Raw genomic sequence first — 19,433 nt, forward strand, 5'->3', positions numbered from 1 at the left:
TGAACTAGTAGGGACAGCTTCTGAAGGACTTTGTGTAATGTGGTGTGAAAAATCAATGGGCCTTCAACTCCACTCTCCTGATTTGTATCTCTATCTAGCTTCCAGCAGCTGTTGAGGTCCTACACTGCGTATGTGGAATATTGTGGGATCCAAAGATAACATTCTCACTGCCTGCTCTGAAAATAGAGTAGATTTCTTAGTCACTTTTCTTGAATTTATTTCTTTTCAAACTAACAATACAGCCTTAAACATTTGTTGCAGTGTGTATAAATTAAACACTATCTTGAAGCTTTGCCTGAGTTTTGTGTCTTTTTTCAAAGCATCAAACAACTGAAAAACCAAGTATTTCTTGGTTTTAAAGTTAATATGATTGTCTGGCTCCCACACATGCATGAACAAAAGACAAAACCCACAAAACTAGTTTTTCTGCATAGTTCGAGCAATCAACTTTTCAAAACCAACCAGCTTAAGATATTTTATCTTCTTTTCTCTCAAAGCCTAAACCTTTAAAATTCAAGGGCATCTTGAAGAATATTTAATTTCATTTTACATGTTTAAAGTGTTTATAAAACGGAATTGAACGGTTCAGATAACTGAGCTTTAACCCGACTCAATTAAACTGCTTAACCCCGACTGCCACTTAAAAGAGAGAAGAAAAGGCGAGGCACAAACAATATGGAAATAATTTCATTTTGAATGAAAACACAGAAAAAGAAAATGAAAAAGGGAAAGTAATACGCCGATATAATCGTATATTTTCCCCTGGGGAAACTTTGTAACACTAAGGGAATGATAAATGATTAGAAAACACGTTTTAAATTTCATTTCGCTGTATTTATAATATTAAACCTCTTCTGGCACATTCTCTATACGGATTAATCATCTTCCGATGCGTCAGTTGGTTCTGTTTTGTACTTGATGACCAAATGTATCTGCACATAATATGGAATGCAACCAATTGAAAGTGTATAGCTAAATGTTGACTCACTGTTATAAGGTCTTAAAGCAGTTGAACCAATATAAAAATTATATTGTAGAAAATTAACGTTGGAGAGATACTCCGAAACAGGCATTTCCGTTGTTTAAAACTGAGAAATCTTTGTAAGTAAAAGCATTTTAGTTGGTTTATAAAATATTGTTTATCCAAATATCTTCCCAACTGGAAGAATTATCTATCCAACAGCATAAATATGATGATCGTAATTGTGGGATAAAAATCGTTAGATCGTTTGATCATAATCAGTGGATCGATCTCTTTGTTTTGGAATCTAAAAATAACCGCGCACGCATTGCATTATGCATTTAGCAGCAGCAACAGCAACATTTTGCAGCAGCAACAGCAACATTTTACAGCAGCAACATCAAGAGCAAAGTAGCAACTGAAAAAACGACAAACGCGACAACAGACATCGGCCAATGACAACAATAAAAGTATGTCAGGCTGAATCACGGAGGCGTATAGATAGATATAGATGTGGCCTTATAGATAGAATGCACCACACAAAAAGCCCAGATAGGAACAAGAAATAAATAAATATAGGAGAAAATTAGGCGCGCGACTGATGTAATGCAAGCACAGAAAAAAAGTCAATTATGAATATAATTTATGCGGCCTAAATTTAGATTTGGTACACGTAAAAAAAACTTAAAGTACATAAATATTTCAAATTATGAAAATAATTCAAAGTAAATAAGAAAAAAAAAATACATTTTTTAAAGTTACAATTGCTTCTAAGGAAATAACAAAATGAATCTAAAATAAATAAAATCATGAAAGCAATAAAAGTATTGCTAGTACAATTTTCTCTTTGTGCACTAAAGCCAACGCAATCCAACGAGCATAACCAAATAGTTATGAATTAAAATGAAAAGAAAAAATGCCTGTAATTTGGCTTATTACATGCCTAAGATAAAATATGAAAATTGGCCAGCAATTTCCGTTTTAACCCCACGATGTTTGCTTTGTAATATACATACTTGCATATATCTATTACAAGACCGTAACTATTTTGCTATTACAAAATGTCCATAGCCTTTCTATTGATTTAATCGAGATTAAAAACTGAAGTAGGTTACGTTTGTGGCGCAATAATAATAATAATATCTGTTAGATATGATCTTTTAAAACAAATACAGTTTTTATATAACTGATGAATCGCATTTCCATAGCTCGAATTTTTCTATGAATTAAAGAGTACCTAGAAAATATTAGAATTTAGCTATGGTCAATAAATTCAGTATTTTATTATTAACTGCTAGAACTAGAACCAATATGCTTTACTCATTGGGTAATTCTCTTTAAATTCTCTGAAAAATTTGTTTAAAATTGTCCCGTAAAATTACGTAATGCTGAGCCGGCATAGGTGAGTTAATTTCTTCTCTTTTTCCCCCTATAATTTGTTTCCATTTCGCTTTGGTTAATATTCTCAACGTGCTTGACCATCCGGTCAAACTGGTTTTTTGTGATATTACTGCTTTGAGTCTGATACTTTTTTTATATTTTTCTAACACTGTACCTGAACCACTTGCTGTGAAGAGAGGGAGAGAGAGAGGGCCTAAGGAAAAGCGCACACATTTCCCACTATTAACCCATTTTAGTTTTGTACGTGTAAAAATAAACAACACACAATTTTCACATTCCCATTGCTTCTTTTTCTCGTTTTCTTCTTATTTTTTTACTTGCACATTTCTCACGTTCTGCGTGCGTGTGTGTGTATTTGTTTGGGTGTGTGTGTCTGGCGTTCGGCCATCTGTTGCTATTCTGCCGACGCCAGCAGCGCTGCTGCTGCGCTGCAACTGCACTGCTTCCACTTGTGTTGTTGCTGCCAATTTTTTATTATAATACAGTAAACATTCATTAGCGAGACCAAAAAAAGTTAGAAACTTCTATGTGATGCAATAAATCTCTAACTACCTTTCTGTTTTTCATATTTTAAACCTAAAAGTCTATCTATTAGGTTTTATTAATTATATCTTATATCTAGTAATACCAGTTTTAAGGCAATAAGTGAAGGCCTCTACAAATCATTTCTTTAAGTTTTAGTTTCTCAGAATAAAACGTGGACAAAACTATTTTTCTTGTATATTCTTTTTTTTAACACAAAAATATTTCACAGATACTTTGGAATTTTTTCGTTGGCACAATGCTGTTCTGCTCCTCTCCACTTTTGTCCACTCCCCCTCCCTGTTCTTTGGCAATGAGGTCATACCATCATCATCATCATCATCAGCCGCTGTTTGCCCTCTGTCCACAGCATTTTTAACTTCAAATTCCGCATTTTCATACCGAATGACTCAATCCCCCTGCAATGGGGCCCAAAGTACACGCTCGACTAAAAAGAAGTGATCAAAAGCCTACATATGAACAAAACAACCGAAACGAAACGTGTTTAGGAAACAGGTTCAAATCGCTCCTATGGGTTACTCAGAGAAACAAATATCACTCACTTCCTCAACGAGACTTGCATCATCACTAAAATAAAAAAGTAACAGGAGGGGGAGTCAGATCCAAATCTAAATTATAAATACATTTAAAAGTATATTTTTGGACAATTCGACAACAAAGATAGCTCAAAAGAGCTAAGCTAAAGAAAAACCAAATGAACATGACATAATATTTGGTACTCGGTATATTTAATACCCTTGTAAAGTTCAAACAAATAAAATCTTACATATGATAAAGCATTATTTATATCAGAGCTCTTTTAAGCACCGAAACTATTTTTTAGGGCAGACTGTATCAAGTTCCCTTAATATGTGCGTCCTGCTGGTCTCGAATGAATTAAAAATACTTGTAACGACGCAAAATATTTCGTAAAAAACAAAAAGTCTAGAAAAGAAACACCAAGGCTGAAATAAACAAACAAAAAATTTGGTGTAGGCTGCTCAGATTTGATTTATGTGAATTAAAATGGAGGGCAGAGTACATAAATGTATAGCCGACGAAGAGATATAAAAGCATTACCCATGGGATATTTTCACGATTATCTAATTTTCGGATTATTTCCCCTAAACTAAAGATTATATTTCTCTAAGCTTAAGAAAACTTACTCTGGTTCGGGTAGTGCATCGGCTTCGCACTCGATAATGAATGGGTTGTTGCTTTCCTTATTGGGTTGTGCTACTTTGAAGAGCAGTTCTCCGGGTGCCGGTTGTTTGGTGATTCTTGGTGGGGAGTTGCCTAAAGATATTACGGAAGAAATGGGAAAAGATCGATGAGCTTTGGGTCCCGAGCATACTAATTGATGGCATAAATTGAATGCTTCCCTCACAAAACTCAGTGTATTTTTAGCATTGACTAGTTTTTAGGAACAAGACGTTTGGGGAATACACTTAAGGGCCATTTAGGGTTTTAGGAAATCTCAAGTGATCTACGTTCAAATGAGTTGCTCTAAATTCTTTCAGGTATAAATAAATCCCTGTGGATTTTTTCATTTAGTTAGATTTACTTATCTAACAAAATACAAATGTAATTTCTTATTTCACTTACTTTTGATTGCTGCACAGCCCGTAATAAGAGCCACTAATAACGCGGCCAGTATCGTTGACTGCCGCCACATTTTCGTTGTTTGGCACTCCGCTCGTGCCCTCGAGTGTGTTTCGTTTTGGTTCTAACTTTTATTTTTTCTATTATTAATTTAGTTTGGAATGTGTGACAGTCTGTCTACCGCGGCTGCTGCTGCTCTTGATTCGGTTTATTTGTCGGTTGCCTCTTACACATCAAACAATTTTCCCACTAATGAAAATTGCATGCGAGCCGAGCTTTTATTCCTTGCTGCTGTTCACTGCAAAAATAAGATTATGACAACAACGATGATACTGGTGTGTCTAGAACTTTACACTTTTCAATTGCGAAAATTGCGAAAATCGCGACACGACACGACGATGCGACTAGTGTGGGTGCGAGTGAAATGGCATTACTAAAAGTGGGCGGTGGGCGGCGGGCGTGTGGGTGGTGGCGATAAAAGTTGAGCACTCTCTTGTCTGCAAAGAAAATGGGGGAAAAAGAAAAGGAGTCGTGAGTAATGCGATTATTTAACTTGATTTTAACGAGAAAAGTGTTTACTTAATGACTACCAAATGTCGCATTTAGAAACTATTCTTTGTTCACGGGAATTTTCCAATTGACTTATTAAGTACTCTGTTATTCTAACCATATGGTAAAGTATTGAAAAACGCATTGATTTTAAAATTCTTAGTTATGTCTTAAGTTCTACAATACACATTTTGTATGTACAATAAAACCAACAGCAAAATTAATGCATCATATTAAAAATATCTTCTAAAACGTATTAAAAACATTTCAGATATCCCATTTTTTTAAATTTAAAAAAAATTTATTATGGCTTATTTAGCAGCACTAAGAAACACTGAGATTTACCGAGATTTATAGAGTTAAATCATTAAAAATGTCAAAAATCCAAACGAATTTCGACCATTTCATATAAGACCCTCTTCATAAACCTTGACCAGCGAGAGACCCCACAAATTCGATATCGAATACTTTTAGCCATTTCGAATCATCAAACGCACAGAGTCAAACAAACAAAAATAAACCACAAAACAAGAAAAAACAAACGTAGACGAAACGAGAATCGATTATTGTAAACTTATTACTTTTGCGACTATATTTGCCTTGGGATAGTGAAAACAAACGCGGAGGAAGTGGCCAAGAGAACTGAGACAATAGGTGAACCAAGTGCAATGGAGAACCGAAAACCAGACGCAGAACCGTCAATGAATCAATATACATGTTAATATATATGGGGATATAGATGGGTGTAGGGGGCGTTCGAGGTAACGTCATAGACCTGGTTAGAAAATGTGCCAGGGCAGTTGCAAGTTGGCAGAGGAAGCACAAAAACAGTGCAGAGGAAGAAGAGGTAAAACAAGTAAAAGCTATATGCCATAGGGTGCTTATTGGAAATACCCATCTATTATAATTCAGTAAGGTTCTAATATCATATATTATTGGCGAGTTTCTTATTCTGGCCATACTAAACTTTGTGACCTATCAAATCCAAAGAGATGGTACAATATTTTTCACAGCATATTTTCAGACACCATTTTAAAGACCTTTCACGTCTCTAGAGATTTCTGCTGCACCCCCGGGGGATAGATTTAAATACCCAAGACATACCTCGCACTTGTACCAAAACAAAGGGTTGGAAAAGCCCCCATGTGCTAATTGAATTAGCAGTTTTCCATTGACAGGTGCCAGTTGCCGCAGCCGTAGTCCGTGTTTTTCTTCGCTATTCTCCGCCGGAGCCTCTTCAAACTGGCTAAAATGCTGAACTGCAACGGACGTTCCAAGTTTTTGGTTTTCGGTTTCGGTTTATTGGATATATATCCCCAGATCTAGTGGATATACATTTGTTCGCTGTGGTGTGATGAGCCACCAGCAGCAGCAGTTCCATCATTACCATCATCACATCCATCAGGTGCAATCGGAATCGCAACTGGAGCGACGTAACTCCCCCGATTTGGAGCAAAATAGGACTAGGAATACGGATCGTATTGGCTCTTCTATGGATTTTCGAAACCTATGCCAGCGCATCGATGTGGATAGTTTGAGAGGTGAGTTGGTGGGAGATTTGGGTGATTGCTCAAAAGTATAACTGCATTTCAAAACCTTACTCTTCAAGGTCTTCTGAGGAAAAAAAGTATAATATACAACCAAGTCTGTGGTTTAAGTATTGGAATAGTTATGTCGTTTTAACTTTGGTAATATTTTAGAATTGGTTTTTGGTTTGGGAAACAGTTTCTGCACTGATTCTTACAATTTTAAAACATATAGATAGAAGAAGTACCCAATATATATAGAAGATTTTAACCTATGAATACATTTTTTTTGATTATTTGATAACAATTTTCCTGAAATATTCCCCCACAGCCAAGTTGCCCCAACTGAAGTTGCCCAAATCGCTGCCCAAGTTGCGTGGTCGCAAGATCTTTCGCAGCTCCAAGAGTGGAACAGAAGCAGCAGGGCGATCCTCAAAAGATGCTGGAGGAGGAGGAGGAGCACCGCAGCAGTCGCACCTCCAGGTGGCTGGTACCCAATCGCAGCAGTTCATCAACAGAACGCCCCAGAGGATCTCCACGATCAGTTCGCTGATGTACGAGGGTGAGCAGGAGGAGATCCGGGTGGGACAACTGGAAAGATCGCAGCCGGGAACGTACAGAAGTGCAGGAAGTCTCGATGACGACTACTATGCTCCTGGCAGCGCAGACAGAGCTTCGCGACCCATTAGTCCTATCAAAATACCAGATGATCCACCGCCCACGGGGAATACGGGGGCCTCCACATTGACCCAACGGTTGCAGAGAGGCTACAAGAGCCTCAGCGAACTGAGGCTCAAGCACATCTTTGCCAAACAGACGACGGTGAGGAGGGACAACATCGAGGTGGATCGCTACGTGGAGCAGTACGAGCGGGAATTGAAGTCGGAAAAACTGGCCAGGGAGCGCAGAGATCGGGAGATAGCCGAGAACTATGATATCAAGATCAGAACTTTGGTGGCCACTCGGCAGAACACCTTCGATGAGGACGAGGTGGAGCACGAGCAGTTTGAGAAGGGCAAGAGTGGGAACCATGAGACGGATGAGAGCGGGATGGAGGCCACCCCGCCATTGCCGAGTCGCCGGAAACCAGGTATAGCTGCCACCAGATTCGCCAAGGTGCGCAAGCCTCCCTTGGAAATGGAGGAGGCTGGGAAGGAGCTTGAAGTTCAGGAGCCACCACCAGTTCCACAGCGTCCCAGTAGCTATAAGCAGTTGCTCAACAAGTTGCCCCATCATCTGCCAAGTCTGCCGAATCTCTCGCAATTCTCCAGGAGCAAGGAGGAGGCCTCCTTCAAGACCGAAGAGAATGCTGGAGCCGGGGAAACTAATCCAGGCTCCAAGTTGGGCATAAGGCAAAACATCAAGAGACTTCGAAAGTCAATCAAACGTCCGGCCAAGATTAAAACCAAGGCCACAAAAGCAGCTGTGGACTCAGATGAAGAAAGGGACGGAGAAGAGGAGGAGCAGGAGACTCCCAAAGATGCACCCGGCAGAAGCTCCACATCCAATCTGCGCGCTCGTCTCAGTCGTTTTGCGTCCACGGAGCAACTGCAGCAGCGTTGGCGAAAAAGCTTCAAGGAGCGTGTCCCGAAGGAGCCCAAGGAGGGAACAAATGTGGAACAAACTGGAGCCGCCACTGGGACCGCCACTGGAGTCCTAGGAGGTCTCCTTCTTGGCTCCCAGCTGGAGAAGACCCTGGCCAAGCTTAACGAGAAGATGCACCAGCTCAAGTTTTTTCAACGGCACTCCAACGCCAATGAAAACCCAGTTAAATCAGAGCGAGAACGCAAACCGAATACCGTGGGTCACGAACCGGTGGAGCTCGATGATGATGAGGAACTGCCGACCACCTACCATCGCAGCGATAGCCTCGAGGATGAGGATGAGCAGAACGACGATAGTGGCGAGGATATATCCGCTGAGGAGGCATTTGGCCAGATCCAGGAGGAACATCAGGAGGAGCATGAGAGGGGAAAGAGGGAATCCCTATCGGGAGCTGCGGCCACCCACGCTGCTCGCCAAATGGCGAAGCTGGCGGAGATTCAGGCGGCGTCAAAGGGCGGAGCAACCGCCTGGAGCAGCGAATCGTTGGAGGAGATGGCCGAGGAGGACTACCCGCGGGTGCTCATCCATCAAGAGCACTCCGATGCGTACGAATCCACGCTGATCATAGCAATGTCCTCGAAGGCCGGCTCCGTTTCCCCGTATCCTGGCATCAAAGCATCCTCCTCCATCGGAAGGAAAACCTCTCCCTACCCTGAGATCAAGATCTCATCTTCCTACTCCCCCACTGCGAGATCTCCATCGCCGGAATTCAAGACCCCGGCCGGTGGAAGCAACGTTTGGTTGCCCAACGATCGGATCATCGCTGGCTTCAAGGAGCAGACCTCCTCATCCTGGCCAGCTCCTGCTCTGTATAAGCCCAAGAGCATTGACATATTCGAGGCATCGGCTGGCGGATCATCTGCTGCCTTCGCCGACTTCGATGAGGCACTGCGGAATGCCCCAGTTCTGAGGATCAGTGCTGGGAGTAGCATCGATACCAGTGGCGAGGAGGCGGACGACAGTAGTTCCCGGGTGACAAGGATACGGGTGCAAAGTCCACAGATTGGGAACAGTAGGGAAAGCCTTATGGCCCAAGAGGAGGAAGAGGAGGAGGAAGAGGAAGAGGAGGAGGTGGATCGATACTCGGATGAGGAGGAAGCGGAGGAAGAGGAGGAGGAGGAGGAGAGGGATGCATCGGAGCGACCCCCATCGGAGTCGCCACCGCCGCCGCCACTCCCACAGCGATGTCCGCCACCCAAGCGCCCAGCCACCCCTCCCATTTACGATGCAGTGCCTCCACCGTTGCCCATCAGCAAGCCACCACCGGCTCCTCAGGCCTTAACAGCTCCGCTGGTGGCCCCTGCCCCTGCTCCTGCACCAGCTCCAGATCCCACTCCCACTCCCATCAGCAGGGGAATCCCCCAGAGAAGCGCCTCCATGTCGAGACCGGCCAAGCCGCTGGTCAAGACCAGCTCCCTGCGACTCACCTACAATGAGCAAGTGCGTCCCGGTGACGTGGGCAAGGTCAACAAGCTGATATCCCGCTTCGAGGGCGGCAGGCCACGCCTTTGCCCGCGGAGGATGCACAGCGAGGGCGAGGAGTCCCAGGAGGATGTGCCGGAGATGGAGCAAATCCTCGAGCTTCAAATAACCGAAAAGAGAGCCGTGGATTCGGTGACCCCAACGAACCGAGCTGTGGTGGTCATACCACAAATAACTCTCAACAATAACAATAATAACGACAACGAATCCGATAGGGACGATGAGGTGGTCCTCAGTGGAAGGAAAAAGAAATCCAATGAACTAGCTCTGGACCGCCAGAACTCCAACTGCAGCCGATCCGAGTACGGTTCACCACTTTCCTTCCCCAGTAGCCGGCGAAGTTCCACGCCCACGAACACCACCACTTCCATGCCGAATCTCGGCTCCGATTCCAACCAGAATCCGAATCCCAACCAAATTCTGCAGCATCAACGACGCAGCCGACGATCCATGACCCGCGATGATGATAACTTCTATAGCTTCGACAGCGACGAAGGTGAGTTTCTGGTAATTTCCTACACTGATAAAAAAAACGTAGTAAATCCAAATATTTCATATTCAACCCAAATATTTTTCGCTTTGATTTTCATCCATTGCGGTTTTTATTAAATTTAAATATGCGCATATTAACTTTTTTTCCATATTAAATTTAAATATTTGCGGAATAGATTTTAATATTTTAAATATTTAAGTTAAATATAAGCCATATTTAAATTAAATACAATTCATATTTCTATTTAATATTATGACTATTTGATTTTAAATTTTTAAAATTTGAATTAAATAGTACACGTGTTTAAAATAAATAGAAACCATATTAAATTCTAAAATTTTAATAGTTAAATGAATAACCGAAATATTAAAATTCAATATAAGTCGTATTAAGATTCAATACTAGACATATTTATTCAAAATATGCCAATTATAATATTAAATATGATAAGAATTCAAATATTTTTGGTACACTAAAAAAAATTAGTACACAAATTTGATTTGATTTTTCGATTTTATTTAAACATTTATTTTTCATTACGGCTTGCTGGAAGGTACAAATAATACAGTTACACTTATATTTATTTTACAGAGATCTGTATAAAACATATTTTTTAGCATTTACAGCATACATGCATGTGCTTGAAAACTCTTCAATGTTTTTTAAGAACTAATACATTTTTGATTATTCCACATTCATATGCCTGCAAATGGTTGCATGTTTTAACTTCTAAAGCATTACACGCTATATACACAGTTGTCAATTCATAAACGAAAGAAAGTACTTTAAACAATCTTAGAGTATTACCAATCTTAATAGCTAAACACTAATTAGTTTTGTAAGTTATCTGCGAAATAAATAGTAAGATAAAAAAGAAAATTATAGATTTCGTTTTAAAGAGATCAATCAAAATATGAATGGTTAAAGATTTGGACCTGAAAGAAAACAACAAAAGAGCACAAAAAAATAAATAAAAAGACAAAATCCGAATGTAGTCTGACTAAAATTATAAATTACCAATTCCGGCGCCCGCGAGTCAGCATATTTTGGCCATGCTTTCTAAAGCTCAGCTCCATCGAAAGTTTTCACATCCTTACGCCGAGTATGGGTTTTATTCTCAACAGGAACCTCCAATATTTTATCCAGTTTTATATGCTTCGTTCTGGAATTTGTATATTTGGCATATATGTATGTTGGTTCGAGAATGTATTTGTTTGCCACTGCGAGGAATGATATAGAAAAAATGTATTATTTAATTTAAAACCTACTTTGCCCTATTCTTACTTTTAAAAATGTATTTATTTCTACGTTTTTTACTTACCTATGACTTTGCCAGGAACTGTAAACGCACGCTGTGTGTGGGTAGATGTGTTGCAGAAAATGTACATGTGTGTGTTCGCTAGGGCACGCTCAACTTTGTTGGCGACCAAGCAACGGTAAACGCACGGTGTGGTATATGTATGTGTGTGTAGCTGCACTTGATTGTACGTTCATACGTTTCTGAGAACCGAAAATTTTAATCCACTTAATAATTAATACATTCTACGTGCATATGTATGTATATGTATGCGTGTAACGGCGCGCGCTAATTTGTTGTATTCTAGGAAAACGCAGTACGAGTAAAATATTTTTGATAATTTTAATTTAACTTTTATACACACATATGCACATATTAATTTTTAGGCTATTTTCACTTTAAAAAAGATACGACACGTCCTACTTCTTTGGCTGCAATTATGAAATGGCAAGCGTCGTGCCGTGTTGAAAAAGCGGAATCAATTGTACATATGTACATATGTATGGCCGAATACAGTTTAAAGAAAAGACATGCCGCGAAAAATGTACTTTTTGGCATTGAATGTTGCTGCCAACATACACACTTATTTATTTAAAGAAACTTCACATGATTTTTTGATAGCGCAATCAAGTTTAATTTTATATTTGTATGCCAACTTCACTTTTATAAAGACCCGACACGTCCAACTTCTTCGGCTGCAACTCTTCAATAACACGCGTCGTTTAGTGATCAAGAAGAAGAGTCATTGATCAAAGCAAACGCGAAAGAATGTATGTAGGATAGAACAAAAAAAAAACCGCCAAAAATTATCTTAGCGCCTTCGTTTTTGTTCTGCCCATTTACATAAGTACATACATATGTACATATGTCAATTTACTTTAATGTATATAAATTTGTTTTTAAAAATGTATAATGTTTGGTCTGAACAAATGTATGGACATGAGTATACAGTTTATGAAATAAATCTTTTTGTTAAAGTCAGCTTAAAATATTTATTTTAAATATTATCGTACTTAAAAACGGACATGGCAGAACCTAATATTTAAATATGAAACATATTTAAATGTGATAGTACAAATAAAATACATTTTAATTAATTAATTTGTACGTAAATATAAAAGATATCTTCTTGAGGTGTTTTTATTTGATATAAACATTGAAAAACCCTTTCAAATTGACACTTTCTATATTATTATTACAAACATTTTTATTTTAAATATTAAAAACTTTAAAATAAAATAATTTGAATACTCAAAATTAATATGAAACATTTTTAATTTAAATACGGATTTTTTTAATTCTGAAAATATTAACGATAAATATAATATTTTTAAAAATAAATATAAACAAATTTAAATTAAATATGCTCTTCTTTGATTTAAATATTTTAGTATTAAACTATGCAATTTAATATGTTTCGTATTTAATACAATGTTTTTTGTATTAAATTTAAATACGAAATATGAAATTTTTGATTCAATATGCGGATATTTAAATGTACTATTCCATTTTTTTATCAGTGTAATAATCTTAGAGTCCCATAGAGCTCTTGGTAATAATACCTTAAAGGTATATTTAAAAGATCATTTTAACACCCTAAATTTTGTACCGTCTAAAGATTTTCCCAGAAATTAATAACCAAACCTAATATTTTTTCAGAGACCAGCTACTACTCCATAAGTCCCTCGGGCAGCAGTCGCTATGTGGTGGAGATCTAAGCGAAAAAATAGGATTAAATATAGGTTAGGGTCCTGAAAATTGTAGTGCTTTCAACACAATTTAAAGAAAAACCTGTATTCATATAAAATTAATAATGTATTAACTATTGAAAAGTTAAAAACAAAAGTTTAGTTAATTAAGTGTAGCTTCAGTAACCAGAATTTTTTTTCTATACCCAATACTAAATTTTTTTAAATGAAAAAACAAAAAAAGAACAATGCTTTCAATGTTTATCTAAATCAGCGACCTTCAATTTTTTTCTTTAGTTTAAGCTTTTATTTAACAAATAAAGTACAACTTGTATAACTTTGAAAAAATACAAAAATAAACAAGCGATATAAATATCGTATATATACGAAGAAATAATAGTAGCATTATAATTCATTTAACGAAACTTTTCGGGAACAGATGAAATCCAGCTCGGACTGGTTTTTTTGAGGACGGAGGGAGTGTTCCAAAAAGGAAGTTGATTAATAGCGCTGAAATGCAACGGGCAAACGGAGGGCTGAAATAGGTGCCAGCTGACACTCCACCATAGCACCACCATATGTATCTGCACATCTGTATTATGTATACCTATGTTCCGAATACGTAGGTCGGGGGGTGGTTGCAGTGATCCTGAAAACAGAACCTGAAATTACTTCCCCTATCGCTTTCCGCGGCTGGCTCGAATCGCTGACTGAGCGCATTTTAATTAATAATTTATGCTAATTAATTAATTTGGAAATGCAGCCAAGGGTAGAAATGGAAATGGGAATGGATGCATACATCCCTACATGCATTTTAGTTTTGGCTAGTTGCATGCAACATATGGCGGCTATAAGCTATAAGGATAATGCCCCGATAATCGTAAAACGCGAAAGATCATGTTGAAACTCGCAACATCTGTATGGTCTCCAATAGTTTGGTTTGTAGTTTTTGTTATGATCCTAGATATAAGGACAGTCATTTTTAAAATTGCTTTTTTTTTATCAATTTTTAATATGGAAATGTGGTTGTATATAGAATAATATCTTATATCAATTTTCGTTGCTTTACTCCATTAAACTTCAGCTTGAATTGATTTTTCAACTGTATCTAACCTAAACCCCTTTGAATTTAAATTGCAAAAATCAGAAACAGATTTGTCCTTTAAATTCATGTTTGTTTGCCTTTTTGGCTTGGATTTTTAGTGGCCTTGGCCCTTTGAATCGACTGCAATGCAGTGCCATATATGTATGCACGTCTATGCATCCACCCATTTACCCCACCCGGCTCTCCTTTCATTTTCGCTGCTTAGTCATTTTACTGGCTGATTCATTAGGCGGCTTAGAAAGCTCCTCCCCTGGCTCGCCCATCCGCCTTTGTTCCCATTGCCTCATCAGAAGTGAGGAAAATGACTCTTGCGGGGTCACTTTAGGTCTTTAATCAGAGCAAATTAATAAGCACACATCTACGCAGACTCTGGTCTGCCCACCCCACCCCCTTTTGATTAATTAAACTTTGCTTGTGGTGAAGACTTATTTTTTATTGGGACCTACCTAGAGCATCGTAATAGCGGTATTCTCGCCCTCATGCCATCGCATTAAATGCCAATAAATTCTATAAATTAAGAACCAGCTACCAGCATTTCCCAATTCTAAAGAACTGTTGACTTTCGGATGGGCAATTAAGAAAGTGGAAATTTAACGGAGTTCGGAGCCCCGAGCCCAAAGTAAATAAGTGCAAAATGTTGGTAGCAGCCAAACAATGGATCGGTCACATATACTGATATATGTATTTTCCACCCCTCGGAAAAACAGCTGCAAGCAAAGTTATTTGACACGCGACCAAATGCCAACCAGTATGCAGCCGAAAGTATCTACAAAGTTGCAAAGATACGGATACACACGCTGTTAGCCCCTGGTGGTATCCGATCCGAAAATCCAAAGCCACCCCAATTAATGTGAATGAAATTTTATTTTCCTTTTATTTTGGATTTTTGTGTGTGGTCAGCATGGGAAATGGATTGAATGCGTGAATGAATGAATGACAGACGGACGGCTGACCAAACATTATCTCATTTATATGATTTACATTCAATGTTGAGAAAAAAGTTATCATTCGTTTGAAGTTTATTTGCCAGTTTCAAAAGTAATAAAGTGAAAGTGAAAAGGGTGCATTTTTTATATAAATCTAGCTTCATAATACATTAAAACACATTAATATATATATTAACCAACTCGATCACTTTAAAAAGTATTAACTCTTAATCAATCAAACAAATTTCCCCTCTCCATTGAAAAGGAAAAGCGTGTGCGGAAAATTCAAAGGAAGTGAGCAAAGCCGGCAAAAGTTTTAACCAGAAGGCTGGCTGGCGGTTAGTCAGTTGGTTAGCTGGTTGGCTGGAAAAAAGGGGGCACATTTTCCACTGGGAGTTGCTGTCAGGTTTCCGGACCACAGACGAGGAGTTCAATGCTCCTCTGGCGGTGGCAACTTCACTCCACTCCACTCCATTCCTCACTCGCAACTCGCCGGCAACATAATGCAATTTATGAAACGAGAGAGCTCGGCTTACCAACTTACTTGCCCCTCCACATCCACAATTTAGCCACATTTAAAGCGGGCCAACTAACGCACTAAACGGAAGTTTTAGGCCCACAAGTAGCAGTACAGGAATACTAGGAAAAAGTATGGGGAATAATACGAACTTTAAAGTCTTTAAAATACTCATCAATATAATAGATTTCTTAGGAATACAATATAAGGTGAAGGTATTTTCATTATGAACAAGTAAAAGCTTATCGTTCATAAAAGAACTTTGTTAGTATGTAGGTCATCATAAAAATGACCAACGATCACGTATATTTGTATACAACTATCATTTAAAAAATCTTACACTTTAGCTGTTAGCCACGCCTTAGCTTTCATTCTAAAATAAAATAGCTGGCAAACATCAATTGTACAACTTAATTTCCCACCAAAACTGAAGAATACCTAAAAAGAGAGACGAAAAGTAAGGCTCAAAGCTTGCCATACATATTTTTTCTCACTGGGCGTGTCCGATAATATAGTACCCAAATAACTGAAAAAACACACCGGCAAAGATACAAGCTTGAATTGGCTTTGAGTCACCATTCGGGTCTGGAAAAAAGCTCCCCGATCCGACAAAGCTTTACTTTTTATTTGTTTATGGCAGAAAACCATTTAAATGACAACTTCGATCAAAAATAAATACCGATAGAGAATTGTTTGCATCTGTGGAAATGTGAAACTTGATCGCTTTGAGATCTTGCAAAAAATACTCGAGTAAACAAAGATAGGCCCCTTTTATTGTGTTTTTAAGAGCAGCTTGTTGATTGATCAATTAAAAGGCAGGCGGAGATTGTTAGATTAAATAATCTGTAATCGTTCGATAATTTTATTTACGTATTGCCAACACAGTTATGCTCAAAGCAGTTAACCTATTTTATAATAGTTTGTGATCGTGTAACAAATAAATAATATGATTGCAGAAAATAAAGGAATTGGAATTTTGAATATTTTACTACGAATTTCTTGAGTATTGACAACCAACTATGAATTTTTCTCTGTCTAATTAACCAAAAAGCCATGCCCCTTATTTTTGTGTTTGCACATTTAACCCAAATGATAAGAGGGCTCAAAAGTAGCCCCATTGGGCATGGAAAACGGAAAATGGAAAATGTGAAAAAGAAGTTGGAGGTGACTGCACAAGAACTAAAACACAGCGAAAAGCTAATGCAAATTGCAGTCGCCACTCCTGTCTGCCTGTCTCTGTTCTCTTTCTTTTTTTTGGGCTGTGTGCAACTGTGCCACATGGGGTTTTTCTCTGCCGGCGTCTTGCCCGCTTTCCGCGATTTCCCAACCCGAAAACACTTAAAAGTGCAATGCACTCGACGCCGGCAGAGATACGGTACTGGCACCTAGAGCAGCCGCAAAAACGGATGATAAAACAAGCTAAACTAACAAATGCACTACGCAAAAAATATATCGCATATCAAAATAGTTCCACGATAAGCATTCATATAAATAGATATATATATAAAAATATATATAAAATATAACTTAAAATATTTTTAAAAGTAGGATAGACAACAGGCTAAAGGAAAAGATTTCAGAAGAGTTTTTCAGGCTGGATCCATTAAATAAATGATTTGTCCTAATTGCCTAGCAATGATAGTTCCCTTCCGATATTAAGATATTTTAATGATCTATAAAAGGAATCTGAAAGTATGTATTATATTTTTATGTCATAGTATTATTCAGTCATATCCATGTGATTTTAAAGATACATATAATATTACATTATTGTCATGGAAAGAAGTTATTATAATTTTTTTGCTGTTTAGGTTAAGGCTAGACAACAACAAAAAGATAAATAAAAGTAAGACAACAGACACCTAAGTGCGGTTACCGCGAAAACCCCGATCCCGCATCGAATCCCCTTAACACTTAAGATGTCATATGAAAAAATGTAACATGTAAAGACTTTTTAATATTTTATAATCCTATTTAAAAAAATTTATTATAAAAAAATCATCTTGAGCTATAACCAAGTACAAAAATAATTTAGTTCGCACTTTCGTGGTTTCATATTTTGGAAAGTACAACTTATATATTTAAATCCCAATCAAAGTTATTTTTATTGACAAATTTTGGATTAGTTACGCTTGCAGCGGAGCTCATCAAAAAGCAAATCGTTGAAGAAACAAACTGAGTGCTGTTCCGTCGAATAAAAGAGCGAGAAACGGCCCGAAAACCAAATTGAAGACAACGAATGATGACATCACGCTGTTTTTTGGCCTTTTCTGTTTGTTTTCAGAGTGGCAGAAAAATTCAGAGTTTCCTGGCTTGCTATTGATTTTGCGGCCACAAAAAAAAGTAAAGGATTTTTTTGGCCTGCGACATGCGACATGCAACATCCTAACGTGACATCATAAAAGGATTTTGCTCATGGACAACGAAATTGGATTAAAAACTGGCTGAAGACAGAGAGAAAATCGAATAACAATGACGCAATCGCCAGCTGTTCGAGATATAAAAGAAAGACTAAAAATGAGATCCGAGAAATCCACATGGCAAAGCTCCGAAAAAGATACAGATCGCGGCGATGATGATTATATCAATAACACTACACACATTCTCTCGCACCAGAACTCATAAATTTATAGGTATATATAAATGTATATATGTACATTCATATAAATATACTATCCACTTGGAAAGCACACATATTTGTGTTTGCGTTCCTAAACTCACCCAACTTTTCGGGGCGTTCCATTTTAATTATAACAAATGCCAGGCAATTGCACGCCAAAAAAGAAAATATCAACATAAATCTCTTATAAATTGAGCGCGCTATGAAAGAGGTCGAAAAAGATATCGATGATATCATATAATGTATATTCAGCAGTCGTCAGATGTGACAAAAGCCAATACGAAAACAAACTACAAATGTAAATAAAAAGTGATCGACCCAAAGCAAGATAACACAAATTACAAAAGCCCCGGGAAGATTTGATAAATAATTGAAGACTGCCCTTGTGGTGTTCAAGAACAATTCAATTACGCTGGAAATCACCCAAGATCAGTGAAAGTATTGGAGCTTTAAGAGCCGAGCGATAAGAAAATACTGGGAAACACTAGAAATAAAAAAATATAATTGTACTCATGGGAACAATTTTCAAAACATTGGTGGCGAAACCATCAATTACTTAGTTTTTACTTTATCTCACCGATGAGCGATCACAAGTCTTATGGCGACTCCTAACCCGCTATTGCTGACAAACTGCAAATGTATTTCCCAGCGAAGAGAGAGATCGGAAAATCGCCAGAGAAGTGACAATAACAAATAGACGAAGCGTGACCAAAAAAAACAATAAATGATGCTCTGTACATATTCAAGTGGCCCTGAGTGTGATTCTCCATTTCAGTACCTACTCAATAAATGAACTGCTTTAATTATGCTTGACTTTTCCAATTGTTCGTGGCATAAATTATAGGGGATGTTGGTTCTCTACCGATAAACTTTCAATGTCCCGTTTCAAGTTCCTTTGCTCAGTACTTTCAATGAAATTATCCCTTGAATTGGGGTTATCTTTCATTGAAGCGTAAAAAACTAAACTCTATATGCTAAAATAATATACACAAGGCGCAATCAGAAATTTAAATGCAATCTGAACATTTTTTGGTGGAGTCAAAGGTTGCAGTAAGCAAGCTAAATATTTTAATATGATGATCTCATTCGCTTAAAGGAAATGCATACATACATATATGAACAGCGCTGCGGTTCCATAT

General features: G+C 38.0%; 2 protein-coding genes across 6 annotated transcripts in view; one reads left to right on the plus strand and one right to left on the minus strand.

Annotated features, from left to right (window-relative positions):
- Nrg (Neuroglian) overlaps window positions 1–19,433 on the minus strand; it is a 41,125-nt gene that overhangs the window by 19,476 nt on the left and 2,216 nt on the right. For all 5 annotated transcript variants that reach the window (XR_010654901.2, XR_010654903.2, XR_010654902.2 and 2 more), the window contains exons 2-3: window positions 4,490–4,784; window positions 4,051–4,180 (exon numbers count right to left, since the gene is read on the minus strand). Coding sequence is in view for 2 of the 5 variants with exons in the window: in XM_017081461.3 (XP_016936950.1) it covers window positions 4,051–4,180; window positions 4,490–4,559 (200 nt within the window). In the remaining 3 variants the exon portion in view is untranslated. The remainder of the gene's footprint in view (window positions 1–4,050; window positions 4,181–4,489; window positions 4,785–19,433) is intronic.
- Window positions 6,244–13,306, plus strand: PIP82. Its single transcript, XM_036820461.3, has 3 exons — window positions 6,244–6,576; window positions 6,893–10,144; window positions 13,098–13,306. The coding sequence occupies exons 1-3, from the start codon at window positions 6,390–6,392 to the stop codon at window positions 13,154–13,156; spliced, it is 3,498 nt and encodes a 1,165-aa protein (XP_036676356.3). The 5' UTR covers window positions 6,244–6,389; the 3' UTR covers window positions 13,157–13,306.

The sequence above is a fragment of the Drosophila suzukii genome, chromosome X (genome assembly GCF_043229965.1).
Source record: "Drosophila suzukii chromosome X, CBGP_Dsuzu_IsoJpt1.0, whole genome shotgun sequence".
NCBI lineage: Eukaryota > Metazoa > Arthropoda > Insecta > Diptera > Drosophilidae > Drosophila > Drosophila suzukii.